Source organism: Brachyhypopomus gauderio, chromosome 14 (genome assembly GCF_052324685.1).
Source record: "Brachyhypopomus gauderio isolate BG-103 chromosome 14, BGAUD_0.2, whole genome shotgun sequence".
NCBI classification, from domain to species: domain Eukaryota; kingdom Metazoa; phylum Chordata; class Actinopteri; order Gymnotiformes; family Hypopomidae; genus Brachyhypopomus; species Brachyhypopomus gauderio.
In genome coordinates, this window is record NC_135224.1 from 21,551,343 (window position 1) to 21,579,254 (window position 27,912).

At 44.7% G+C, this 27,912-nt stretch overlaps 2 protein-coding genes across 3 annotated transcripts; both read left to right on the forward strand.

Moving 5' to 3' along the window:
- The first annotated feature begins 1,440 nt into the window (after positions 1-1,440).
- Positions 1,441-17,385, forward strand: LOC143474598 (apolipophorins). Its single transcript, XM_076972099.1, has 42 exons — positions 1,441-2,006; positions 2,150-2,307; positions 2,812-2,882; positions 3,480-3,645; positions 3,855-3,992; positions 4,095-4,272; positions 4,382-4,521; positions 4,621-4,724; positions 4,987-5,152; positions 5,257-5,442; positions 5,520-5,672; positions 5,834-5,978; positions 6,072-6,230; positions 6,338-6,456; positions 6,542-6,757; positions 6,828-6,980; positions 7,157-7,341; positions 7,440-7,622; positions 7,713-7,804; positions 7,901-8,070; positions 8,176-8,329; positions 8,453-8,532; positions 8,668-8,848; positions 9,113-9,268; positions 9,343-9,470; positions 9,563-9,721; positions 9,871-10,054; positions 10,204-10,415; positions 10,602-10,790; positions 10,920-11,062; positions 11,245-11,404; positions 11,535-11,618; positions 11,865-11,999; positions 15,102-15,218; positions 15,326-15,546; positions 15,643-15,836; positions 15,994-16,218; positions 16,345-16,493; positions 16,739-16,816; positions 16,967-17,070; positions 17,205-17,286; positions 17,368-17,385. The coding sequence occupies exons 2-42, from the start codon at positions 2,161-2,163 to the stop codon at positions 17,383-17,385; spliced, it is 6,024 nt and encodes a 2,007-aa protein (XP_076828214.1). The 5' UTR covers positions 1,441-2,006; positions 2,150-2,160.
- LOC143475592 (uncharacterized) lies at positions 17,373-27,902 on the forward strand. 2 transcript variants are annotated; one of them, XM_076973475.1, is made up of 20 exons: positions 17,379-17,501; positions 17,681-17,825; positions 18,222-18,337; positions 18,605-18,745; positions 19,796-19,909; positions 20,864-20,995; positions 21,070-21,228; positions 21,352-21,513; positions 22,639-22,801; positions 22,913-23,094; positions 23,179-23,271; positions 23,475-23,670; positions 24,352-24,539; positions 24,618-24,715; positions 24,923-25,107; positions 25,282-25,484; positions 25,562-25,724; positions 26,011-26,135; positions 26,511-26,633; positions 26,948-27,902. In XM_076973475.1, the coding sequence occupies exons 1-20, from the start codon at positions 17,421-17,423 to the stop codon at positions 27,098-27,100; spliced, it is 2,922 nt and encodes a 973-aa protein (XP_076829590.1). In that variant the 5' UTR covers positions 17,379-17,420; the 3' UTR covers positions 27,101-27,902. The 2 variants fall into 2 exon arrangements, with proteins under 2 accessions (XP_076829591.1, XP_076829590.1); XM_076973476.1 differs by having other exon boundaries at positions 17,373-17,501; positions 17,681-18,432.
- The last annotated feature ends 10 nt before the right edge of the window (positions 27,903-27,912 follow it).

Genomic DNA, 27,912 nt, shown 5'->3' on the forward strand with positions numbered 1-27,912 from the left:
CTGCACTATACTGAACTGTACTGCACTATACTGAACAGTACTGAACTGCGTTTCAAGGAAATATTCTCGAGAATCTCATGCCTTATTATCCATAAGAAAGCAAATTTATGCAATATCTATGTTAATATACCACAAAAATGCAGGCAATGTAATATTTAAACTGTAATGAGACCTGTGCTATGTGTTTTAAGATTGTCATTGTGTCATTTCAGAACAAATAAACCTTGGGAATGGTTTATCGTGTTTTTTATTGTTTTTATTATTTTTTACTTGGACAGATAATATATAGAAGACAGATATATGTTATCTGTTTCAATGTATTGAAATAAATAATATATGGGCTACGATTCAAGGAACGGTATGTAAATACGTGCTGACAAGGCAGAATGACCAGCCTGCAGTACACACCGAGTGCAACCACGGTAGCAACGCGCCAGCTCGCGCTATATTCAGCTATATAATCCTAATTATGCAAACAAGTCCGTCACCAGATGTTTTGAGTTAAAAAAGAAAGCTCTCAAACTGCTGTAGCAAGTCTAATGAGGTTAACAGTGGGAAAGCATGGCTGTTTACTTGTATTCCTGCCTTCATTTGGTGAAATGTAATGATCCTATATCTGTGAATGAGAAGGGGATTGGCAGTTTTCGTGGAATTTCCTGACAAAGCAGACTATAACTAATTACAAATAAAACCATTTTGACCCTCGCTACAAGTGTATAGATTTATAAATGCTTAATAATTCGGTTATTACGGTTTTGGTGAGCATAACTCTTCAGTACTCATTACAACTGCGACATAAACAGAAAAATGTCAGTGTAAAGCAAAACCTGACGTGCACAAATCTAATACGCTTTCTTTGATTACGTCATCCTCGAAGAATATGTGCACCAGTAGATGGCGCCAGAGTTATAGCTGTCAGCCTGCATTACCGTGCCGGGCTTTGGATCGTGGTATTGTTTAATGCCCAAGTTTCATATCAAGAGATAAAGTCTAAATCTTGCAACCTTGCACTTAAGACGACGGTCTATGGACATGATTATTTCCATAGCAAATAATTTTTATTACTAGAATAAAACATTTCTCAAACTTTTCTCACAAGAAATAGGAAATTGTCTGTTTCTTTGAAAGTACGAATTATTGCTAAATACCAATTTAGGACACCAGAACTTGTGTCTTCTACCCAAGGCCAGCTGCAGAATTAAGCAAACAAAGGCCTTCATTTAGACATAAGCATGAGTCATCAAAACGTATTCACAGACAATACATACACCTTTTTTCTCTGTTAGGCATTTTGAAGTGTGTTCAGGAGAGAAGTGGAATCCAGTCAATTTGACTTTGGCCTTGTGATCACTGCTGTGCTTTGGGGTTTAGTTGGTTGTGCCATTGGAGTTGATGTGTCCTGCTGGGGAACTTTCCTCTGATTGGTTTCTGTGAATCCTGGTGGTTTCCATAGGCTTAAGTCTTCTCACCTCATTCACTGATGCATTCGTCTCTTCTGGAATGTTCTGCCCTGAGTGGGTTCAGCTTGAGCCGTTGTGGTGATTACGGTTCCTCGAGGTCATGCCTTCTCTGGGTCTTCTGTTGTTTCGAGATCTCTGCATAATATTTGTGATCAATATCTTCACTGGTGAGTGGACTTATTTGCAAAGTTGCTTTGATTCCAAGTGCCTGAAGAACTGAAACCTTGAGAGTGAAACCTTTAGAGTATTGCACAGATGTCCATAATAACCTGCGCTTGTTTTAGCAAAGGGGTCTGAACACAAAAACCACTGTAAGGTATTTGACTAGGTATTATTCACAAAAATGTAATAGTTTGATGTTAATCCTGCAATTTTTTGGGGGGGAAAAATACAACTCCTCCTGTTTGTGATGATTATCACTTTTAAATTGATGTAACTATTTAAACCTGGTGATGTGGCTTTGTGTCTGCTCATGATGTCACATTTCCATACTAGGTGAATGCCATAAAGTCCAGCAGGATCATCTGTGCAAGTCTGCTTGTTCTGGTGAGACACTTTATGAGGAAAGCGCTAGCTGTTGTCATATTGCATATTTTCAGAAACGATTCCTGATCTTCCAGTGATCAAACCGAAATGTCAGGGTTTTCCTTTAAGGGGCGACGAGCCGTGTTAATGTTGTATGCTTTCAGTTCCATGGAATATGCAGAGAGGACAGAAGCACACGTACAGGTTCAGCACCAGCGTCACCAGCTCCCTAAAAGACTCTTCTCAAGGAAGCTGTCAGCTAGCGTTCGACTGCGTGGTCGACATCAGCACCATTCCTGGATGCCCGGATATGGTCCTAAGGGTACATCTCTCGTATATTCCAACTTGTACTTGATATTTTCTCTCTTCACGTTCCACTTTCCTGTCTTTGTTGTATTTAATGAATAACAAGTTAATAAACAAGGTAAACGTGTGGATTCATTTGTAGTCAGTTGTGAATGCTGAATTGTCTGTGTCAGAATGAACCGTGGCTACTTCTATAAATACAGCTGGTGATGGCAGAGTGCAGATGCCTCCTACAGAGCTGTGTTTTCTGGAGTCTAACAACAACAAAAGCTGCCGTCCAGGAGTTCCCTGGTGTTTTCCTGCACTTCTCTTCCTCAGATTTGTCATGTATCACGCTGCTGAGAAATGTACGATTTTAGTAGTTTAGGAGAAACAGAATTTCTGAACCTTCTGCTCTCAGACCTCGATGCGGAGGTGGTATGTTTAAGGCCCTGGACATTCGAGTTGAGGCCTGTGATTTGCTCATATTAGCAGATTCAGTGGGAGCTTGTCCCGTTTTGTGACCTTTTATCTTTTTCAGCTTAGGAATCCCCAAATTAAGCAAAGTTCATTAAAAAGGGACAATTCTGTGCTACGTCAGAAAAACATGAGGTAACGTAAAAGATCTCGAGAGGATCTCTCATCTCTATTTTTTATTTACTACATGTTCTCTCAGTATCTGATGCTCCTCTCCGTATGACCGTCTCACTGTATGTCTCTTTCTCACTGTATGTCTTTCACTGTATGTCTCTCTTTTTCACTGTATGTCTCTCACTGTATGTCTCTCTTTCTCACTGTATGTCTCTCTTTTTCACTGTATGTCTCTCTTTCTCACTGTATGTCTTTCACTGTGTCTCTTTTTCACTGTATGTCTCTTTGCAAGTCTCTCTTTCTCATTGTATGTCTCTGTCTTTGTGCTTATTTTGTGGTAATATTGTTTCATTTTCTGATTCACTATGTCCTGGCTAATAACATTTCTAAGCACCTCTGAAAATGGCTAAAGCAACTACATCTGTATGTCATTGCTTGGTAAAACATAGAGTTAAATTAGACTGATGTATTATATAAAGTCATCAGTGCCCCAAGCTCAGAGCAATGGACTGCTTCATATATGCTCAGCACAGGACCTTTGAGGCAGCGAGATGGCCTGCAGTCATCTCATACAGGCTAAGATGGTGATGGCCCATCTGGTGTTTGTGATTTTGGCAGAGAGGCACTGGAGAAGAACCCCCTGCGTTTCCTGCTCCAAGGAGGAAAGGTCACAGGCCTGTGTCCCCGGGAGGCAGAGCAGGTGTGGACTCTCAACATCAAGAGAGCCATATTGAGCATGTTCCAGACCTCCCACTCTGGACGAGCCCAGGAAACAGTGAAAGAGGTGAAGACCATCGGTCAAACATCTCAATACATGGCTTGCTCCCCTCACACACATGTGCGCTGTATTTTAAAAACATGTTCTTCTTGAAAAATACTTGCTATTAAACTCATTCTAATGTTCTACAGATTGCAGTTTTTAAGTATCAAACCTGTTACTGATGTCCTTTACTGGTGGAAAACTCTTCAGATCAGACTCTCATGTTTCCATAGACTGATGTTCATGGCACTTGCATGAGCTCCTACGAGCTGAAGGGACCTTTGTTGGTGAAGACTCGGCATGTGCAGCAGTGTCTCACAGAGCGCGTTAATGATTTTTGGTGGCAGTCGGTACCAATCGAGGACGGCATGGTAGGTCCAGGTTCTTCATCACACACTGCACTTCGTATTTTGAGCGGTCTTGTGAACAGTTCATTTTGAAGTGCGCTTCATTTTCCACATGCTTCTTTTTAGACAGTGGACGCCAGTGTTAAATGCACCCAGCTTCATGGCCCAGCCGTGATGGACAAGGTGAACTGCACGGAGACGGTGGCACTGGTGCCTCTTTCGGGGTCAATGGACCAGGTGCAAACCAGCACAGTCTCCACTCTGAATCTTCTCAGAACCCTGGAGGGGATCCCAGTAGATCCAGGTAACTTGATGGGTATCCGATTGACAGTGGATTTAAGCAATTTGAAAGTAAGACTTTTTCATCGGACTATATGTGGGGGGCTAATGAGAGCTGTGCGTTTTCTGCCAAGGGCTGCAAGATGAAGGTTATTTGACTGACCTAAGGTTCAAAGTGGAAAGTGAGAACCCAACGCGAGGCGGGCCACGATCTGCCCAGGAGGTCTCAGGCACCGTGAGGAGGCTGTGTGCTCACTCAGCTGACCAGCAACAGGTCAGGGCCTGGTTCGTGGTTCATGGTCTGACAGCATGCCTTCAATGGTCAGATCATGCATTCACTGTGTCTGGGTCTCTTTTTTCTGCTGTATCCTAGCAATCAGAACTTTTTCTGAGTTTGGTTCTCCAGCTGAGATCCCTGAGCCTACAGCAGCTGAAGGACATCTGGCAGGAGATCTCCTTTAAGTGCCGTGATGACTGGTCAGTGTCTCGCACTGTCTTCAAGTGTTCAAGTTCTTGGTTATCTGTCAGTTGATTAAAGCGCAATGCATTTCAATAAGACCATTTCTGTTTTATGGAAACATCTCAGTGAACTGAAAAAGTTAAGCTTGATATACAGGAGCATCTGCATTATGTCTTGTAATCAAAAATGCAGCTGTAGTTGCGACAAACTTGTCAGTCTCCTCGTCATGTCTTGATCGTGTTTAATTATATACTATTTTATGTTTTATTGTTTTTACAGGCAGCCTCTGTTGGAGGCACTTCCTGCTTGTGGTTCTGAGGCATGTGTCCACTTCACAACTAGCCTCATCCTCAACGAGGAGATCGACCGTGATCACGTGGTCTCTCTCCTCGGTGCCATCACGTTTGCCTCCCATCCCTCGCCGTCCATGATCAGCCACATTAGCGTAAGCTCTTCTGCTTCTGAAGACAGGAAGGTCGTGCAAAGCAATAAACCAAAAAAGCAAAAACCACCTGGACACCCTCATTTATCTGGCATCTTCTTCTCCAGGGTCTGCTGAAGTACCCTCTGCTTCGTCCAAAGACGATATTGGCTTTATCCTCACTGGTGTACCGCCTTTGTCAAAAAGTTCAGACTTCATGTAACCAAATTCTTGAAGTCCAGCAGTTTGTACACGTTCTGAAGGGAAGCCTTGAGTCTGGCTGTGGAGGCCAGGAAGCTCCAGGAATCACAGAGGTACCGTCAAACAAAAGACACATGCTTTCACGGGCTTCCATTAAGACTAATCGGACCTCTTCTTTTATTCGACGCAGGTGCTGCATGTTCTGAAAGCAGTGGGGAACATCGGTGCAGCCGCTGGGACCCTCACACCTCAGCTGAACACCTGCATCCGCAACCTCTCCACACCGCTAGAACTCCGACTAGCCGCTGTGGAAGCCTTCAGACGCTTCCCCTGCCACAGTGAAGTGTGTATTTATGCAGAAATATATGGTTTTATAATAGTTGTAAACATGTTAGCTTACAAAATTGAAGTCAGACAATGGTGTCCTTTGCATAAGCCTAGGCTTGACACAGAAATGGCTGGTAGATCACAGGAAAAGTTCAAAAAATGCAAATTTTTCTTCAGCGAGGAGTTCTAACTTGGGCATACCAGCGCCAGCACGAGGACGTGGAGGTTAGGATTGCTGCTTATCAACAGCTCATGTCCTGTCCCGACCAGGAAGTGTTCAAAACCGTAAGGGCTACCTTAAGAAATGAGACATCCACTCAAGGTATTAGCATTGAACAGTATGTCTGAAACCGCTACGTGTGGTAATTTCCATTTATGGTTCATCCTAATAAATTCTGGCACAATTTCCACTCAGTTGGATCCTTCGTCTGGAGTCACCTCACCAATCTCCAGAAGACAGAAGACCCGCTGAAGAAAGATCTAATGGAATCACTGCCACACGATATCATCAGTAAAGATTTTGATGCTGAACCCTGGAAGTATTCTTCACACATGGATTTTACAATGGACACTGGTATCTATCAACGACTACCTATAGGTTAATGCTTATGAATAAACATTTTTTCCATGTTCATATTGTTTTTGTAGTGTCCTTAATGCCATTGTTTTTGTGTTTGCAAGGCGTGGCTGTCACCAACGTTGAAGGAGCTCTGGTTTTCTCTCCCATGTCCTTTTTGCCCCGTTCTGCTATGTCTAACATGACCGTTCACATCTTGGGCAGATCATTTAATCTATTAGAGGTTGCAAAATAATAATTTCTTCATCTTATGCAATTTGCAGCAAAGGGTGATATTTTCACTCATTGTCTTCCTGTGTCGATTTCAGGTTTCTCTAAGGATGGAAAATGCAGAGCGTTTTCTCTGGAGAATGTTTGAAGGTCATGACTCTCATAACGGAAAACCTGCTGATGGCACACAATCAACATCACATGGGGGAAAAAGGGGGAATAGGGGGGAAAGAAGTGAGGAGAAGTGGTCAGACCCAGAAGAAAGACTGGACAAAAATGAGACCTGCCCCATCTTAAACCCCCTAAAAGCTAAGGTGAGGGTGCGGTGGGTAGCGATTTGGTGGGTGTTGTTGTCATCAGGAATGACTGAGCGTTTTGTTTAAGTCCACAGGACAGAGGAGGCACAGCGAGTTCCGATGTTGGATTAATGTGAAGATGTTCGGCAGTGATATTTCCTTCATGACCTGCAATGAACTCATTGGCCAAATGAGAGACTTGTCACTTAGCTTAGCAGGTTTCACCGTGAAGCTGTTAAAGGTGAGAGAGAACTTGTGTAAGATGTTTGCAGGAGGTGGCTTCTTAGAATAATATAAAGTGGCTTTTGGTTGTATTCTGAGAATGAATCAGTTGCCAAAATGCTTGTAAGTGTCAATTTGCGCCATTTTCTTAAAATGATATATCTTGCATCTGTGTAATCTTTTTTTTCATCTCAGGGTCAGGAGGTCAAATTAAACTACAGGGCAATTGCGCTTGTGGAAGAATTGGTCTTACCATCACTGTCTGGGGTGCCCATCAAGCTGAGCATCAACATTTCCTCTTTCTATTCTCTTGGAGTAAAGGGCACTGCTAGCTATAAAGACTTGTCTCAGTTCTCCTTGGCTGGCTATATAAAACCAAAGTAAACATGAAGTCTTATTAGTTATGAGAGTTTTGCCAGGTGTCTTCAGCTGTGATGTGAAGTGAGCTTTCTCGTTTGTGCTTTACCCTTTCAAACAGCGCGTATGCTGGCATCTCAGCCAGAATTGGTGTGGATGGAGCACTTGGACGAGCAGGGATGGAATGGGCCACCCAGGTCAGGTCTTCCACCAGCTTGGATGGAGGTGCATATATGCACAATGGACAAAGTCTAAAGATGGTCCTCAACGTACCTGAAGATGTCATGGATGTTATATTCTTTAGGTCTGAAGTCATTGTGTTTCATACAGACAGAGTAACAAAAAATGTTGGCTATGAATCTAAAATAGACTATCAATCTTCGTCTTGAAACAGCTCTAGAATGTATCACGTGAGTGGAGAGAGTAGAGAGGAGCTCAGTACCTCGAGGACCCTCAAGGAGAAGACCACATGCACCCCCAAAACATGTACAATCGATATCTTATAGTACCAGTAATAATTGATCACCTTTTGTTTCAATAAGACATTCAGAAATATCTTTATCTTTCTTTATCATGCCCCAGGGTCCAAGATGCTTGGATGGCAGTTGTGCTCTGATGTCACCTATCCTGTGTCTCTGATGGGGAGAGACGTTCCCCAACCTGGCCCAGTGCTGTTCACTCTGAGATTTCAAAAACTGGACAAAGGTCTTCAAAAGTACATATTAGAGGCTGCGTATGCTTTTGTTCTTAAGGTAAATCTGGGCAAGAGTAATTTAACCTCCACTTCAGTATAGAAGATACAAACATATACTCACTTGTTTCTTTTATGTGGAATTGCTCTTGTTTGCATGTTTCAGAAAAACTCGTGGATTCCACTGGAAGCCAATCTGCTCATTTTCCTTGGCACACCACAATCTTCTATTCCACGAGATGTTTCTGTGGACTTCAGTTTCAGTCCTCACAGACTCAATCTGAAAATGACCCATCCTCTGAAAACCATCCTCATTCAAGGTGATGGATTTATCATATCAGAAAAAATAATACATGCAACATATGCGTACATACAGAATGTGCACTCTGATACACAATCAAATTACTAAAAGTTAACTTTAGTTTCATGTGTTTTTACCACAGGGCAGCTCACTGAACTGAACGGTCTGTGTTCGGGAAGAGCTGAGTTGCTTGTAGATGACAGCTACCATTATTATCTCAAGGTAACTAGCTAGCAGCATTCTACCAGATCAAAGCTTTTAAACGTGTTGGACTGCTACCTTTAGATTGCATTTTATCAAGTTTATTAAAGCAGTAAATTTCATCTGTCTACCACTTATTCTTGCTCTGGACATCAGGGATTGAAGGAGACAACGAGTTTTCCATCAGAAACACGAACTCACTATGAACTGGAGGCCAAGATTGCAGCTAATGGGCTTCCAGTCTTACTGTCTGTCAATGTCACACATGGACCAAGCAAGAAGATCAGTGTATCTGCTAAGCTACGAAATGTCTTCAGTAAAGATGCTTCGTTTTCAGGCAAGATATTAGAACTTCAATATTTTTATTCTTATCAATATTGCATGATTATTTGAAGATGTCGGTAGTGGGTGATTAATAATTAATCATCAAGGGTTGGGAAAGAATTTTAAACAGCATCCCCCCCCCCCCCCCCCCCCCCCATTTTATATTAATGTTTTTAGCTAAGGAATTTAGCTCATATTATTGAAGAGCGAAAGTTGCGTTCCTTTATGCGCCACAGATATCGGATGAAATTAATGTTGAATGTGACTTCACTCACAGTTCAGCTGGGGCGGAGGCAGGATGATGGCCAGAGGCAGTACTCCATGGATGCTGGGATCTTCTTACCTAACGTACTTACTATGAGGATCCTGGGGATGCTGGGACGCAGGGGGCCAGACTGGAGCCTGGGCTCCCGGGTCAGATACGGCCTATCAGGTGAGAGAACCATCCCGATGGGACTGGAACACGTCTGGGGGGGTTCGATCATCAGGACCCTCGTGTTTTCACAGAGGACAATATGGGAGAGTGTCACACGTCTCAGAACCTGAGAGAGGAGGTCAGGCAGGATGAGGAACAGCACAGCGTGCGAGTGGAGCACGAGTTTGTGTGTTCCCACATCTCCTCCATTAACCACAAGGTAGCATCAACGAATCCTGCCTCAATAGGTTCTCACTATCATTGATTTTTTTTATATGTGCTTTGTCCATTATTGTGCATTTTGAATTACAGATACAGCTCAGACATGAAAGGAGTCCAATTCATATCCAGTCTTCCCTGGATCTGAGCTATGGCAAACACTGGAACCAGGCCAGCAACAAAGACAGAGTCCTTCTGAGTCAGTCAATAAGGAACCAGTCTGGACCAAGTCTCACGAGTTATGCTCTTGAGGTGAACCCTTTTCTAAACATGGCTTATTAAAATCAAACAAAATTTATTAATGCATTGACTAATAATGTTTTCTTAATTTAAAACAATATAGTATGATGTCAGTTCTAAAGCTGGGTTAATAAAATTAATGTTCTGTCTTGGTTCTCTAGTTCAGCCTACGAATACCAGAACAAAAACTGAACTACAAAACCCAGCTCTTACATTCCCACCAGAAAAGAAGGAAATCTGAGAGCAGCACCCACCTTAAGGTCAACTACAATGACCAGATTCCCCTGGTGGCTGGGCTTCATTGGAAAGACATGTCAGCAAAAGCCTCACTGCGCAAATGGGAAGGTACAGATATATCGCCCCCCGCCCCCCCCCCCAAGAGCCCCACACTTACAACATATCATACATTTGGAGCAGAGATTTCCAGGAAAACCGTACTGTGAAAGGACTTGTGTCATGGTTAACGTGCTAAGCATCAGACCCTCCACCCACAGGGTCCTTCAACATGGACACCCCTTGGCTGTATGTCCACGTGGCTCACAAACTGACTCAACCCCAGTATGGCGCCACCCGCTTTACGTCAGACATCACCACCCGCAAGTGGATCACCATTCACAACCTGGTGATGGAGGGTCTCTTCCGAGAGAGAAGCAGAGATGTGGAGGGCCAGTTACATGTTTTCACACCTGCCGTCACCTATCTTAAGGTGTACTTGTGTATCTTGTGTATTGTGTACTCTGGTAGAAACAGTTCTGCTGAAAGCATCGTTCACCCAACGTTCTGTCCATATCAGATTGTGACTAGATTCTAAAATGCAGAGTACAAGGGACGACCTAAATATTAGCATTGCTAACAGACTACTAACCCACGCATGGCTTGACCTTTCCTCCAGTTTGGAGCCCAGAGCATGCTGGGAAAACACAGCGTTAATGCTTCATGCTCCGTCAGCACAGCCTGGACGCCAGCCATGACAGGGGAGATTTTACTGGGCAGTGGAAAAGAGCTGAAGACTCTGGCTGTGAATACAAGTTTTGGCAAGCAGACCCTCAACATTTCTGCAAGACTCAACACTCTGGACAAGGTACCGGATAGAAGATCCTACTAATAGCTCACCTTGACCAAATGAAGCATCTTAAGCATCATTACACATCCAATCCTTCTTCCTTCTGGTGAGGGAACGTCTGTAAATTAATTTCTGTTTTTGTTGCAGAAATTAAAGAAGAAGCTGGTGGTTATGAGTGTGACTCTCTCGGAACAAAACACTTCATATCTAGAGCTGGAGATGGGAGGCAGAGTGGAAGAGATGAGAAAGGACAAACACTTTTATAAAAAAAGATGGGCGCTACACTTCAGGTCTTTATGGAAAGCTTTGATCTTTATATTTTCATGTTCATGTTTTCTGTGTTTTGCTCGTTCAATGTGATATCAATGCTAATAACGACGTTTCTTGGTAATGGACACTGAAACAATAACAGAGCAGATGGTAATAACATTTGAGTAGATAACGTTTATACTGGTTGTCTGCAAACATACAGGCAGCCATTAAGGTTCCTCCCTCAGAGTCTGCTCTTCCAGGAAACCTTCACTGTTGATGTACTTAAAGGAATCTATATCCTTGAGTCCAAAACACTGCTTCATGACAACAGAAAAGCCATTCACGTACTGACCCTGGGATCTCGATCTCAGCATCCTCACGTGAGTTCCATCTGACCAATCACTATTTGTTACAGTAGATCCTGTTGTTGTTTCTGGTCCATCATTGGCCATTCTCAAGTCAGAGGGGATTGTTGACCCAGTCTTCGCCACTAATGTTCTGTGTGTTTAGGTGTGTTCCTCCCTGATTCATTCATTTAACTTGGACTATGTCCCACGAGACTCAGAGATTTGCATCAGTATTCTAAATAACCAGGTCAGTATGAAAAAAAAAAAACTTGTCGTGAAATAAATAAAAGTTACATGATGAATACTTTAATTCGTAAAAATTAAAATGCAAAAATTTAACACTGCAGTATATCAGGAAAGCATCTAAAGGCTATTAAATAGTCTAAGCATGCATTGATGTAGATTGTAATATATTGATGATTGTAATGCACTGACGTAAAACTCAGTTTATTCCTTCATTCTTGTTTGGACCCAACGTGATCTCTTCTTACAGACTGTTCATCAGCTGCGTGGGAGACTATGGACTGCTAAGGAGGAGAGGCTGGTAGTTCTTGGTCAGCTCCAACTTCATAATGAAGCTTCTCAGCAAACTATTGCAGTCAAATTCAACTTCACTCAGTTGCTGCAGGTTAATAAATAGGGTTGTCTTCTTCCTCTTTTTCTTTCTCTTTTTCTTCCTCTTCTGCTTCTTTTTCCTCTTCTTCTTTTTCTGTTTCTTTAGCATTAGCTGTTCTAAATCATCATCTGCTTTTACTTTTTTAGATTGAAGCCTGAGAGATTCAGATGTCTAACATCTACCTACATCTGTCTGTATACATCTGTCTACCTACATCTACATCTGTCTGTCTACATCTGTCTACCTACATCTACTGTACATCTGTCTACATACATCTACATCTACATCTGTCTATCTACATCTACATCTGTCTATCTACATCTGTCTACCTACATCTACATCTACATCTGTCTATCTACATCTACATCTGTCTATCAACATCTACATCTGTCTAACTACATCTACATCTACATCTGTCTATCTACATCTACATCTGTCTACCTACATCTACATCTACATCTGTCTATCTACATCTACATCTGTCTATCTACATCTACATCTGTCTGTCTACATCTGTCTACCTACATCTACATCTGTCTACCTACATCTACATCTGTCTGTCTACATCTACATCTGTCTACCTACATCTACATCTACATCTGTCTATCTACATCTACATCTGTCTGTCTACATCTGTCTACCTACATCTACATCTGTCTACCTACATCTACATATACATCTGTCTATCTACATCTACATCTGTCTACCTACATCTGTCTACCTACATCTACATCTACATCTGTCTATCTACATCTACATTTACATCTGTCTATCTACATCTACATCTGTCTACCTACATCTACATCTACATCTGTCTATCTACATCTACATCTGTCTACCTACATCTACAACTGTCTATCTACATCTACATCTGTCTATCTACATCTGTCTACCTACATCTACATCTACATATCTACATCTACATCTGTCTACCTACATCTACATCTACATCTGTCTATCTACATCTGTCTACCTACATCTACATCTACATCTGTCTATCTACATCTACATCTACATCTGTCTATCTACAACTACATCTACATCTCAGGCCCGTAGCCAGGGGGGATCGAAGGGTTCGTTCGATCCCCCCCCCCCTCCCCCCCGCCCCCGCACCCTCCCTCCGTACACACATGCCCCTCAAGATAGGTAGGCTATTCAATGAATTAATTGTTAATCTCCGGTGAATATACAGACAAACAAATAAGGACAGCAACAATAAACTCACAACAAACTTATAACAGTGTTGCCAACTCTCACGCAATGAGCGTGAGACACGCGCATTTGACCGTTTTCGCACGCTCTCACGCCATACATCCGATTTCTCACGCTGAAAAAAATCTAGTTTATTTATCTTCGATCTACATCTATGATTCGGGTTTCCATCCAAACCTTTCGAAAAAATAATGCGCAATTTCCAAGTTTCGGCAGAAAAAAATGTGAATTAAGCCTTGTTTCCATTCATTACAGTTATGCGAATAAACTTTAGATCACGTGAGAGGACGCCAAACAATAGTGGTTTTACGTCCATCTGGCAGTTACGCATTTTTGCACGTTGAGGTTGTGAAACATTTTTTTCTTTTTCTTTTCTTTACATGGAGAAGTTAAATTCAATTTTTGCTCTCTCCAGAACTGTTTTTGTATGCATTTGCCATATTTACATCGCGATCATGTACAGAACCACTTGACTTGAGGCATGATACGTCATCGTTTATGCGAAAAACCCTTTTCCATCCAGTTTTTCCGAATTTTGGCGATGCGATAGTCTAACTTTTCCACCTCCTCCTATCGTAAACATCTTTTTGCGATATTTGGGGCATTTTTCGAATTTTGGTCTTTTTCCATCCAGCTTTTTTCATGCGCATTTTCAAAATGCGCAAAAACTCGGTGGATGGAAAACCCACTGAGTTACTAGTTCGCTCTGGCGCCAACCACTGGCGATCGATCGCTATAGGCGCAGCATAGAGGAAACATATAAGACATAACCCCCCCCCCCCTCACTCCACTTTTGGGGGAAAAAGATCCCCCCCATCACAATGCTGGCTACGGGCCTGCATCTGTCTATCTACATCTACATCTTTCTACCTACATCTACATCTGTCTATCTACATCTACATCTACATCTGTCTATCTACATCTACATCTGTCTACATCTGTCTATCTACAACTACATCTACATCTGTCTATCTACATCTACATCTGTCTACCTACATCTACATCTACATCTGTCTATCTACATCTGTCTACCTACATCTACATCTACATCTGTCTATCTACATCTACATCTACATCTGTCTACCCACATCTACATCTGTCTACCTACATCTACATCTGTCTATCTACATCTACATCTGTCTACCTACATCTGTCTGTCTACATCTACATCTAAATCTGTCTATCTACATCTACATCTGTCTGTCTACATCTGTCTGTCTACATCTGTCTACCTACATCTACACCTGTTCATCTACATCTACATCTGTCTATCTACATCTGTCTACCTACATCTACATCTGTCTGTCTACATCTACATCTGTCTACCTACATCTACATCTGTCTATCTACATCTGTCTATCTACAACTACATCTACATCTGTCTACCTACATCTACATCTGTCCATCTACATCTACATCTGTCTGTTTACATCTGTCTATCTACAACTACATCTGTCTATCTACATCTGTCTACCTACATCTACATCTACATCTGTCTATCTACATCTACATCTGTCTATCTACATCTACATCTGTCTATCTACATCTGTCTACCTACATCTACATCTACATCTGTCTATCTACATCTACATCTGTCTACCTACATCTACATCTACATCTACATCTGTCCATCTACATCTACATCTGTCTATCTACATCTGTCTATCTACAACTACATCTACGTCTACATCTGTCTATCTACATCTCTATTTTTAACGATCCTAGATAACTTATTTCTCACATAACGCTTTGCTTCATTCCAGCTTCACTTGTGTTCCATTTGTTCTTATACTTGCTCTGTACCTTTTACAGTAATCTTCAGCTAGCTCTCACCTCTAATTATTCCTTTACTGGTCTGTCTTTACTGGGTTGCTTGACTGAACAACACCCATTCTATTACAGCTGGACCTTCCGTCTTCCATAAGCCTAGATGCCAGTTTGCTGAAAAATCACTGGATAAGTATGGAATCAGAATATTCTGCAAAGGGAAAAGTGACCATGGATGATACAGATTACGATGTAAAAACTACTAATAGTATAATTTTTTGCCATTTATATATTTGCATGCAAACCACACCGTTCATCATGATACATGATCTGCACATGTCAATGGACTTTTTTTCCAGGCATATTTAACAGTCAAGAGGTCTACTGATGGTAAAACCCACAATTCCATATTTATTGGGACGGATGGCAAGAAGAATGCTAGGCTGGATGTCTTCCTAGCCAACACTGTAGTGACGGGTGTTCGTGCAGTCGTCTTCGACCTAAGCTTTCAGCAAACACTACTTCCTGTGGTGATCGCAGACGGCCACATTCACCTCAGTGCCAATGCTTCCTCAAATAGGTTATATGTTGTTAATTTTACTTTAATATTGTGGATGTTTCATCTAAAACTGCTCCATTTATAGGCTTGTTGTCTGCCATGACTGTGCTCTTTCAGTTTCTCTGGCATGTGTGTAGTGGGAAAGAGAGAGGAGATGTTCCGAGCTGAGCTGAGCACTGCAGTCATGTGTGATCCATGGCTCCAGCTGTCTTTCTCCGGCCACCTAAACATCTCACTTCCCGGTTTTCCCGGGCTGCCACATATCTCCAGCGCAATCTGCCTTTTCAATCACTCAACGGCTCTCGCTAAGGGTAGGCTGCAGACACCCCCAAAACGAAGCCCGACATAATGAAAAATAAATGTCTAATGTCTCACTGAACCTTTATGCAGTGCAGTAGGGTCCACTGAAGACTCACAATTAAACTGGAGTGTTGTATAACCCTTCAACTGCCCGCTGGTGTTCTCTAGGGGAGCTGATGGTATCGGTGGATGAGGCCGTGTACGGAGTGGAGCTGACACGTGGGCTGGAGGACGATGGTTCTGGGGGGACACGTGTGTGGGAGAGGCCCTGGCTCTGTGCACTGGCCCAGGGGCCCAGGCTCTGCGTCAGCATCCACAGCAGCCCTGGACAGCACGTGCAGAAGGATCTCCAAGCCCAGATCTCCCACTCCGTCCCCTGGCTACTGACGGCAGGTCTGCTGTTTTTTCATATTGCATATGCGCTTTATAAGTTCAACGCCATGGACATCGGTAACACTGCAAACAATTATATTATAGCAACATTTGTTTGATTTGTGGTACATTGCCACCTCGGGCCAGGGCTCCCTGCCGAGGCCAGCGCGGGTGTGCACGTGAACCGCAGTGGGAGGGGCCTCTTTGCCAGGGCTCACCTTCACGCGGGGGCCCGGGAACTGAAGGTCACGGTGCGGAAAGAAGGGCGACCCACGGGAGCCACCAGTCACCTGCTGGTTAGGACTCCCTTCTTCTTGTTTCACTTTCATCGAAGTTGCTGGACTCTTACGTGGCACTCAGAAGTTTTATTTCTTTAAGAATTGTGTTTTTGGAGCGACGGGCAGGCGTGATGTTAGCTTTGGTGTGGGAGGCCTGGAGACCTCGTGCTCTTCATGTGGGCTGGCTTGTTGTTAGAGGGAAATTCCAGACTCCTCTCCTACGAGGAAGACAAACTGAACTGACAGCCAGCTTGTTTAAACAGGTGAACTGCACCGTGGGGACCAGCCCCGACCATCTCTCAGGGTCCTGCTACTCAGAAGCACTGGACCAGTCACTGTGGGTATGTTAGAGATGATCCCAGAGTTCCTCTATTTAGGCGTGAACACATAACGTTTTCCTGATTTGATAACCAGAACCGAGTTAGAAGATTTAGAGTGTTTCTGAATGGACCGAGGTAGCCAAATCAACACATTCTTTATGCACACTGCAGATGGATGTACGGCTCAATCTGACAGAGTCCATTCGCATCGAGGAAGAGAACTCAGAGGTTTCTTTGGCATCACTTGAGATCCAAGGACACCATCTTTCTTCCAGGTTCAGTACCCGCACCTACCATAATAAACATTAGAAAAGCAGTAACTCGCATGTCCTGTTACACACTGTTACATAAGCTTCTACCATGCTGTCATCACGAGTTGTGACTCCGAACGGCGTTCTCTTCATTTTAGCGGTGGGCTGATGGTGAACCTTAACCACAACATCTCTTCCTTACAACGCTTTGTGCCGCGTGTGTTTCGGGCTAAATCACAGGTGAGGTTTAACTTGGCCTGTGTGTTTCTTCCATCTGTTTTGCCACCTGGCCGTTAATCTTGTGTGTCCGACTCTGCACAGCTGAATCAGCGTCGTTGATTAAGGGGGAGGCGGAGCTACTGACAAGCAGCACCATGGTGTGTTTTGAAGGACAGGTGTCCCACACAAAGATGGGGTTCAAGCAGATGTTAGAGCTTCACCACTCTTTACCACAGGTATTAGAAGGAAACGGTTAAACAAACAATCTTTTGATATATTCTACCATTGTACGTACACACTAGCTGCATTTCCAGAATCACCATGCCCTATAGATGTGTGTAATATATTTGTGGGTACTGCCTACCGCACCGTTGTGAAAGCATTCTTGTCTTGTCCGTAACTTTTGAATGTACAGATGAAGTTGGTTCCCAGCAGTGTTCGAGTAAAGACAGAGTACGCAGGGCAGAATGGGTCGTATTCTTTAACACACCACACAGAGTGGGCGGATCTGGACACGGCTGGACCTGCAGGCCTACAAACCGTCAAATCACGTGATATGGGTTCAGTACACATTCATGACATGTTTCCACTTTTATCTCTCCCATAGAGAGACTTTTAATTTGAAAGTAAAACTTGAAATAAGTTGCTTTGGGATGAGTGATTTGATTAGAGGTAACTTAACTTAATGTTTCAATTATTAAATTGCTGCAAGACATATTTTGGGCCACGAGGCATTAGTATGATCTTACACAGTTCTCACACTACAACAATGGCCTTCATAGCTAAAGTGCCTACCAATGAAGAAACTTAGTGAGGATCAGCTCTCATGATCTCATAAGTCACACTGAGCTAGCGGTTAGCGTCCTTTGATAGCCAGTAGCACAAATGTGTGTGGGCTAAAGTCTTGGTGACTAGCCAGGCCTTCTGTGAATAATCTCGCTCACACCTCTCATCAGACAAGTCCAGCTCCGGGGCCCATGGGTGGAGGCTGGAGGCGTGTCTTGAGAGAGGGGAGGGGAGCAAGCGTGGGGACGTGCTGGTCAACTGGACTCTGGGTGGAGGAACCGAACAGGTGATGACAGACACGGGCCAGAACTCACTTCCCTCTTAATGCCCTATGAGCAAGTTCATCTCTGTCTCCTGCGTGCGGACGTCTTCCTCGCAGCGGTGATGTGCACAGCCGACTTTGTGCATTTTGTTTTTAATTTATTGTTGCTTTAATTTATGCTGGCGGTGTTATAATGAGGTCTGTGTTGTGCTTGTGTGTGTGTGTGTGTGTGTGTGTGTGTGTGTGTGTGTGTGTGTGTGTGTGTGTGTGTGTGTGTGTGTGTGTGTGCAGGTCAGAGCTGCGGGATCCTGGATCTCCACAGACGTAGCGGTGGAGGCCACACTGGAGCTTGAACAGCCCTTCACATCTGTGCTGTCTCACCTACAGCTGCACACGCTGTCACACAGCCCAGCACACAACAGCAGCAAGCAGGTGCACATCACAGCCATGCATCCAGCATACACACACACACACACACACACACACACTCTCACACGCACACACACTCACACGCACACACGCACACACACTCACACACACTCACACACACTCACACGCAAACACACACGCACACACGCACACTCACACACTCACACGCACACACTCACACGCACACGCGCACACACACACACACACACACTCACACACACTCACACACACACACGCACACACACTCACACGCACACACTCACACGCACACGCGCACACACTCCCACACACACACGCGCACGCACACACGCACACACTTACACACACACACGCACACACAAACACACACACGCACACACTCGCACACACTCACACACACACACACTCTCACACACACACACTCTCCACACACACACACACACACACACACACACACACACACACACACACACACACACACACACACTCACACTGGGTTCGATTCCCAGGCCTTAGGCTGTGAAGTGCCCTTGAGCAAGGCACTTAACCCCAACTGCTCCTTGGGCCATGGTGTGTCTGCTAAATTCCCTAAAAATATAAATATAAATGTATTGGAAATGGAAAAGAATGATCATTGGTCAGAGGAAAAACTGTTAGCCAGACTAGATTCAGTACCTTTGAGGAGGACCTCTCTTTGATCGCTGTTATGTTTGAGGAGAGTCTATGGAAGCCAATATTTAATTCCCAAGAAACAATCAGAAAGGGAAGTGAGTGGAAGAGGGGAATATGTTTTTTAAAAGGGGTAAAACGTAAATGATAAAAAAGCTGCCCAAAACTCTGGGAACATCACTAGTAACTTTAGAGGACTGAGTCTGATCTGTGTTAGCTAAGCACATTGAATATGGCCAGAGAGATCAGATCTAAACCAGGTAATAAGGTTACAATCATTCCTATAGAAGCAAATCTCTCTAGGATGTTACTGTGTGAGATGCTTAACAATCAAGAGTCAGCTGCTACTAACGGGTCAATGGTGATTTTGACCAATGCTGTCTCTGTACTGTCTGTGTTTCCTAGGTCCATCTCTGCTGGGATCGCGGGACACCTGTGAACGTGTCTTTGACACTGAATAAGCACTGGAATAGTGACTCCAGCAGTCAACAGGCTTGTGTCTTCGTGTCACCTGGACAGGTGCAGTGAAACGTGCTTCATTCTTCCACAAACTCCACATTTACGTTTCCCAAACACAATGTTTTAACTGGGAAATGACTGTCTAATACAGGGGTGGCCAACCCGCAGCTCGCGAGCCGCATGCGGCTCTTTGCCTGGTTTCATGCGGCTCCCCAGCCGGTCCGCGGGCTCACCTGCACAAACGGGGTGACACACTGCTACATTTTCGTGGTGCGCAGTTAGTTTACAAGCCTAGCGAGCCGCTAATACTTTTAAAACCGGCGTAGTGGAAAACACGCATTTGATTGTCTTCACAGCTAATAATTTACACTCGCCCATGTACGATGTGGCTCTTTGCCGTAACACAGTAAGAAAAGTGGCTCTTGGTCTATGACGGGTTGGCCACCTCTGGTCTAATACGTAATAAGGCTTGCGATGTCAGGCATAAAGCCAGTGCTATGAAGAGTTTACTTCTAATTCTCCACTGTTTCCACTAGGGGGCAGTGTTTAGTACAATCGATGCTGACAATCAACATCACATAGATCAAGTTTATCAGTGTAAACAGGTTACACGTGTTTTGAATGCAGTACAACGTGCTGTAATTTATGTGGTCATTTGTGTTCTCTATGGTAGCCATACTTTGACATATTTGAAAGTGAGTGATATCCATCATGTTATTCCAAGTTTAATCCCCAGCAGTTCTGTTTTTAAGCATTTAAGAAATGATTAATATTACAGCTTGATTTTATTATTTTTTTTCTTCAGTTATACTACATTCTCTTTGTCACACACATTGCATTCTGAGGAAATTTTATGTGTAAGACACATTTTCTGACACGATGGGCTATTTTGAGCATTTTTACCAAGTATCCTAGATGTTACTTTGAAAATTGGCTAGTACAACGCGTGCAAAACGAGGGGAACGATGAACGAACAGGTTAAACACACAATGACGCTGCGACTGTGAATTGTAGATGCGGTCAGTGCTCCCTCTAGTGGACGCTGAGGGTTGCGTCTCGTTGTCACAAGAAGGGAAGGCGTCCTACTCGCAACGTGCTGAGCTGAAGTGGAGTGACAAGATAATCACACAGGGCGTGAAGTATGAGGTAACGCAGCATGGCCTTTTGATGGCCTATTGACCCAAATACGATGTGACGCTGAAGCACTTTGTTCTGGACAGAAAGGAGCCAGAGGAATCCACACTGTCCAGGTGGAGGCAGGGGTCCAGAATGTGTCTCCCAGCCCGTGTCCCTCTCACACGCTGCAAGCCCAGTTACGCACTAACCTCAGAGACCTCCTGGAGCACCATATGCTCTTAGGACTCTGCCCTCCACAGCCCGTGAGTCCACATTTTGTAATGAATTACTGACATTACTGAAATATTATATTTGTGGATGTGCAGCATGCGTTTAAGAAGCTGTTGGGCCTTTTCGAGTGATGTTGATGGGTTCCTTGTTCACAGGCGTTGTCGTGGTTTGGCTCTCATCGCGTGAACTCAGGCAAAGACGTCCTGCACAGCCGCACTGCTCTGTCAGTGGTGGACCAGGACCCGCTCAGCACCTTCATCGTGGCCCTCAAGAAATCTGGCAGCAGTCAGCGTGGGAACTACTCCCTGCACGCTCAGGTTTCCTTCCACCCCCAACACACCACCACCCACGTGATGGTGACACCATCACCCACGACACCACCACCACCACCACCAACCACACCATCACCCACGACACCACCACCACCACACCATCACCCACGACACCATCACCCACGACACCACCACCACCACCACCAACCACACCATCACCCACGACACCACCACCACCACACCATCACCCACGACACCATCACCCACGACACCACCACCACCACCACCAACCACACCATCACCCACGACACCACCACCAACCACACCATCACCCACGACACCACCACCACCACACCATCACCCACGACACCATCACCCACGACACCACCACCACCACCACCACCACCACACCATCACCCACGACACCATCACCCACGACACCACCACCACCACCACCACCACCACCACACCATCACCCACGACACCATCACCCACGACACCATCACCAAACACAACACCACCACCACCACCACCACCCACGACACCATCACCCACAACACCACCACCACCAACCACAACACCACCCACGACACCATCACCCACCACACCAGCATCCACAACACTACCACACCACCATCACCCACGACACCATCACCAAACACAACACCACCACCACCACCACCCACGACACCATCACCCACACCACCACCACCAACCACAACACCACCCACAACACCACCACCACCACACCATCACCCACAACACCACCACCACCACCACACCACCACACCATCACCCACAACACCACCACCACCTACACCACCACCACCACCACCCCAACACCACCACCACCACCACCTACACCACCACCACCCACAACACCACCACCACTACCACCACCACCACCACCCACAACACCACCACCACTACCACCACCACCACCAACACCACCCACAACACCACCACCACCCCAACACCACCACCACCACCACAAGCCCGATCCCAGCACTCATCCCTGAACACCTTGATAAAAAGGGAGAGTGCCCGAATGTTCATGAGAGGCAAAGTTCTGCCAACATATATATTGGAGTGTGATGATGATGATGATGATGATGATGATGATGGTGCGATGACTGTTTTGTCGTTATGTTTGTGTATGTGCCATGGTAGTGGAAGGTGGGGAACTGGAGTGCAGAGCTGGGGGCCGGTGCGTACTCCTCGGACCGGAACACGGGCCTGCAGCTACGGGCCGGACTGGACCAGGGCGAGCTTCTCTGGCTGCAGGCTAGACGGAGCAGGCGTTGCTTGGAGGCTGCTGTGGGTCATGTTGGGGGTCAGAATGTTCCAGAACCAATTACACATCAATTGTGTTTTGATTGTACCTATATAAAAAAACTATTCTTAAGTCCATAAAAAAACCCTCTGGATTTATGGCTTGACCCAGACTCATCTGATGACCTCATAATGGCTCTCTGCATGGAGGAACGCCATTGGCTCACGCTTGAGGTCCAAAGGGGAGGACGCGGCCTTCAGAATGAGGCTCTTGCCATCATCTCCATGGGAATAGCCAATCGCAGTCTTATCTTTCAGGCCAAGGGGTGTGAAAAGTGCTTGCTAGCAACAGAGGTAGACTGCCAAAGCTGCAAATTAAGTATTAAGTTTGCCCAGCGTTAGGTTTTGTGTTACTGACGTTTAATGCGCTGTGGACAGGCCCGCCTCCAGCAGCTGAGGTCCCATATGAGGAGGAAATTACTGGAGAGAGTTCAGAAGGTACACCATCTTCTGCTGGACTTCAGGAGACAGGTTAGAAGAAGAGGAGGGTCTACATCTACACGAAGCATTCTTCCAGATTTATTATCACTTTTTTATCAGTTCCACAGCATCTGTTATCTAAGCATAACTCACAGGCGTTTTATTCACACTCTTAGACAAACGATTTCTATCAGATATGGAAATGCAAAAATGTGGGCAAAACATAAAAGATTAATAGTCTCTCTTCTTATAAGGCTGGGGGAAGTGAGGCCGTGCAGGAGCTATGTGACGGGCCCCTGGGTCTGGCCCGGAGGGCCGAGCACCTGCTACTGCGGCCGCCGCCTCTTCCCTGGGACCACGGGCCCATCCGCCACGCCCTCACGCACGACCTGCCCCGGATCCTCCAGTGGGTGCAAGACATGAGTCAGCTGGTCCAGCAGGAGCTTCGGAGTGAGTGGAGCCCCTAATCCAGACCCTGGAAACCCAGTCACTGCTCACCTTCTGGTCCACGAGCCATTGGGTGCACGTGGAACTCAGGAGCGGCCTTAACTTCAGCTCTGCCTTTAACGTGTTCGTCTGAACATCTGTGGGTGACTCTCAGGAAGTGGTGCAGGGGGAAACGTTGTCCTCCGGGCCCGGATTTGCACCCATCTGGCCTACATATTTCATGTCATGTCTACAAGGCTCAAGGCAATTTTCTGAATAAATCAAGATCCTCTTCACATGCCGTGCCATTTATTTTTTACAAGCAGCATAATTCTTCAAGTAAAGGTTATGAGGGGTAAAAAGTAACTTTTCAGGGTGGAGGAAGGAGTGTAGAGAGATCAGCGGAAGACACAGTGCAGACGTCTTGTGTCCTGCTAGGCCATCAGTTCCACTAAACCTCCTTTTGATCTGCACTTTGGATTTCCACAAAATACAAAAATAACTAAACATATTGGAAGTTAGGCTATATAGCGGTCTACTTACCAAATGAATGGAACAACGCCCCACCCTCAACATTTCAAGATATATGGATATTGCTTAAATCACACTTCTCTTTTACTTTTGCTTTATACTTTTGCCATAATGGGTTTCTGTTAGTTCAGGCATACTCATGTTTACGTTTTTGGGGATTTGTTTTACCCACAGAGCCACTGAACACACTGGCTGGAGCTTACCATGATGTGACTGGCGAACGTCTAGACAGTGTGTGGCACCAGGGACTACAGCTTTGGAGCAAAGAGCTGTCGCAACTGCTGCCTGTAGTTCTGCATAATCACCACCTGAGGGAGCCAGCACTGACCTCCCTCCAGACGGCGATCGCAGCGCTGGACTTGGTGAGTTAGAGCCAGTGCAGCTCACCGGATCACTTGAACATTGACAGTGACATTGATTGACATTGTCATGTTCTTCAGGTCAGCCAGCAGACAGTCCAGTGGGCTGAGGCCAGGTTTGCTGCCATATTGGTGGGTGTCAGGAGGCAGTTAGCCTTTATGTACAAATTCTCCAGAAGGTGAGTGCAAAATCTGTGGTGAAATGCCTCCTGCGCGTGGTGTAAAGGTGTAAACTAAAAGTCCAACCAGACTAGATATTCAGTGCCATAAGTATGATTTAGTTTAGGCTCCTCTTCTCTGTGAAGGACAATCATGGCTATCACGACCCCTGAGCCGAGAAGACATGTAGTGTGATGCGTGAGCTGACTGTGTGTGCGTTACCACAGGGACGGGGAGGTGAGGATGAAGCTTCCACTTCCGAGGAACCCCTGGCCCAAGGGATCATGGGCTGGCGTGGTGGAGGTCCTGCTGGAGGACTTTCTGCTGAAGCCCCTTCTAGCGCTGAACTCGGCCAGCCTCACAGCTGACCTCTACAGGCTCAAGAGGAGACTGATGGACAGCCCTTTCAACCGTGAGTTTCTGAACAGCAGTATGCAGGAACGTAATTCCCTTGACACATAATCTCTAATAATCTCTTGAGCTCTTCGTAAACCTGTCCACAACAGGATTTAAGGTTTTAAGATGCAAATGTTGTCTTATTTGCTGATTTCATCGTTTCCTTTGACATCCTTTTCCACCTGTGCAGATCAAGCATTTCTGGTGGCAGATGAATTTGCGGTGTCCTTCGACGGACGTGTGTTTGAACTCCCAGCTCTCTGCAACCTTATTTTAGCAGCTGATGTCATCAAGAACAGCTTCAGTGTCACGCTACAATCGAAAGGGCCGAAACAGCGCACCCTAGTGGTGCAGCTGAAAAACACGACTGTTGAGATTCATCCTAACGCTCAAGTATGCGCACGTTGTAATACATTGAACCAGTGTAGTCTGTGCTAAGGGTATAATTCTGTCTGATGTCCTGTTACAAGGTGGGGGTCGACTGTCATGGCGTGAACACACCCTTCACTAACCGTGACGTGACTGTAACGAGGGAGTTGAATCTCCTTACAGTGTCCAATAGAAAGGGATTATCGGTGTCGTGCGACACCCATGTGAACGTGTGCCGTATATCTCTAGAGGGCTGGTTACATGGTAAGATGGTTATAAATACCCTTTACATATAACAAAACCCTTAATCAAGTAGTGGACTAGTATATACAATATTAAATTAATTAAATTAATTGAAGTATTGCAGAACATTGCAGTATAACACAACAATATTTCCATTTTGAACAAAAAAACCAAACATGAAACTACAGATATTTTATCTAGTTCATCCACATTTCTTACTCAACTTTTTAAACATTTAACTTTACAAGACTTCTCAGTAATTAGACATTTGGCTTTTAGCTTACTTATTTGGTCTTGACCCCTTTAGGGCTGTCTCACGGACTGCTGGGCACCAATGACAATGAAGCAGGTAACGAGCGCCCTCTACTGGACGGTTCCCAGGCGCACAGCATGACCGAGTTCACACTCGCCTGGCAACTGGGAAGCCCACAAGTGAGAAACACACGCCCGCTTGTCTCTTAGGACCAAAGGGCAGCCGAAACTGCGTGGTGTTCCCCAGTGTTAAAAGCCTGTGGTGCGCCTTGATGCATTTTTTATTGTGCTGGTAATTACAATAAATCATAGGAGCAGTCTGGATCTAGTGCTATGCTGTAGGACAGACTTTAATTATGGAATTTTGCATCTTATTTATTCTAATACCTGCTAATTAATTATTCCATGCATTATGCAGTATGCATAAAAAGTGCATGTATATTATCATGCAAATTGCCTTCCTTTGGGACAGGTCACCCCTATCGGGTGTAGTACATGTGTGACTTGTGTACGGTGTGTGTGTGTGTGTGTGTGTGTGTGTGTGTGTTGCTACAGTTGGCTTCCAGCTGCACCCGTGCCAGGGTGGGGGTTTGCGAGAGGCGGCGTAGCACGGAGGGGCCGTCGTGTGCATTTCTGTTCTCCTCCACCCGGTCTCCCCTCAGTGCCTGCTTCAGAGTGGTAATCACTAGCTACATCTCCTACACCCTTTCACACAATACTCATCTGTCTATGTGGATGCACGTGAATCAACCCATATTGTGCTAGATGCAGCCAGCAGCCTGTAGCAACACCACTGTATTATAACCACAGGCTGGACGTTTACAAGTACAAGTGTGGTGTCCTCTTGACTTAATGTACCTTGTATGCTTGAGTGATGAAGCAAATCGGGTATCAGTAAAGTACACACACACGTGTTTTGTAATTTTGTTTTTCCATGATGTGTTATTTTATAGTACATGTTATCAGAGCACTTCCCCATGTCTCTCTCTCAGGTGGACCCAGATCAGTTTCTCACCACGTGCGAGAAGTTCAGCTGTGGCAGCACAGACGTTCACAGCAGTGCTCCATGCAGGCTTTCTTCAGCGTACATTCAGCTGTGTCTGAGGAGCTACGTTCCCCTGGAGATGCCCACACAGTGTGCTTAGGGTCACCTTCACTGGCCTTGAGCGTCTACAGCGGATGGAGTGCAAAACGTGGATTTGATTACTGGATGCCAGAAGGTTCCTTCTTACCCCAGCAGACCTGATGAGGTGTACAGCACGAAACCACATGCTGATTTCAGCTTGTCGCCCATTTGTGTGATTCTTGAAGCTCTTGTGTTTTCATTTTTCTTCCATATTTTTTTTCAGACTCGTACCTGACTGCAGTACAAAGTAATAATGGGTTTTTAAGAACTTTGCTTTCTTGGCTTTTCAGTTTATTGTTATTTAAGACGGATTTCAAATTTTGAAAACTGCTGGTTATTCAATTTGGGGGCTAACAAGGAGAAGTGTCGATTAAATTAAATATCCAACAAAAACACAAGATAGTTGTACAATACACAAATTAATGTGAATATCATTTTAACCTTGACCATGAGCACATTAAATCAAAATCCTGTTCGCCCATGTATCTAAACTGATGTGTTTTTCCAATGCGTGGCTTGCAGCAAATTACAATCCATTGGTTGTAAAATGTTAAATTCAGAGAACATGACATGACTAAGATTAATGTTCAGTGACCTTGGGTGTGGAGGAGACAAGATTGCAAGCTATACTTTCTGGATTCGTAAACACAAGCTACAGAATAGGACAGCTAACAGTGTTAGCATCAATTTCAACATTTTTCTAACCCTTAAAAATACATGTGCACTGCAAACAAAAAATGTAATCTTAGAAAATGAAAATGTCTCCTAGGCAATTAATCTATTGTGAAAATGTTTTGCAGGCAATAAATCTAATATTGTCTTAATCACACA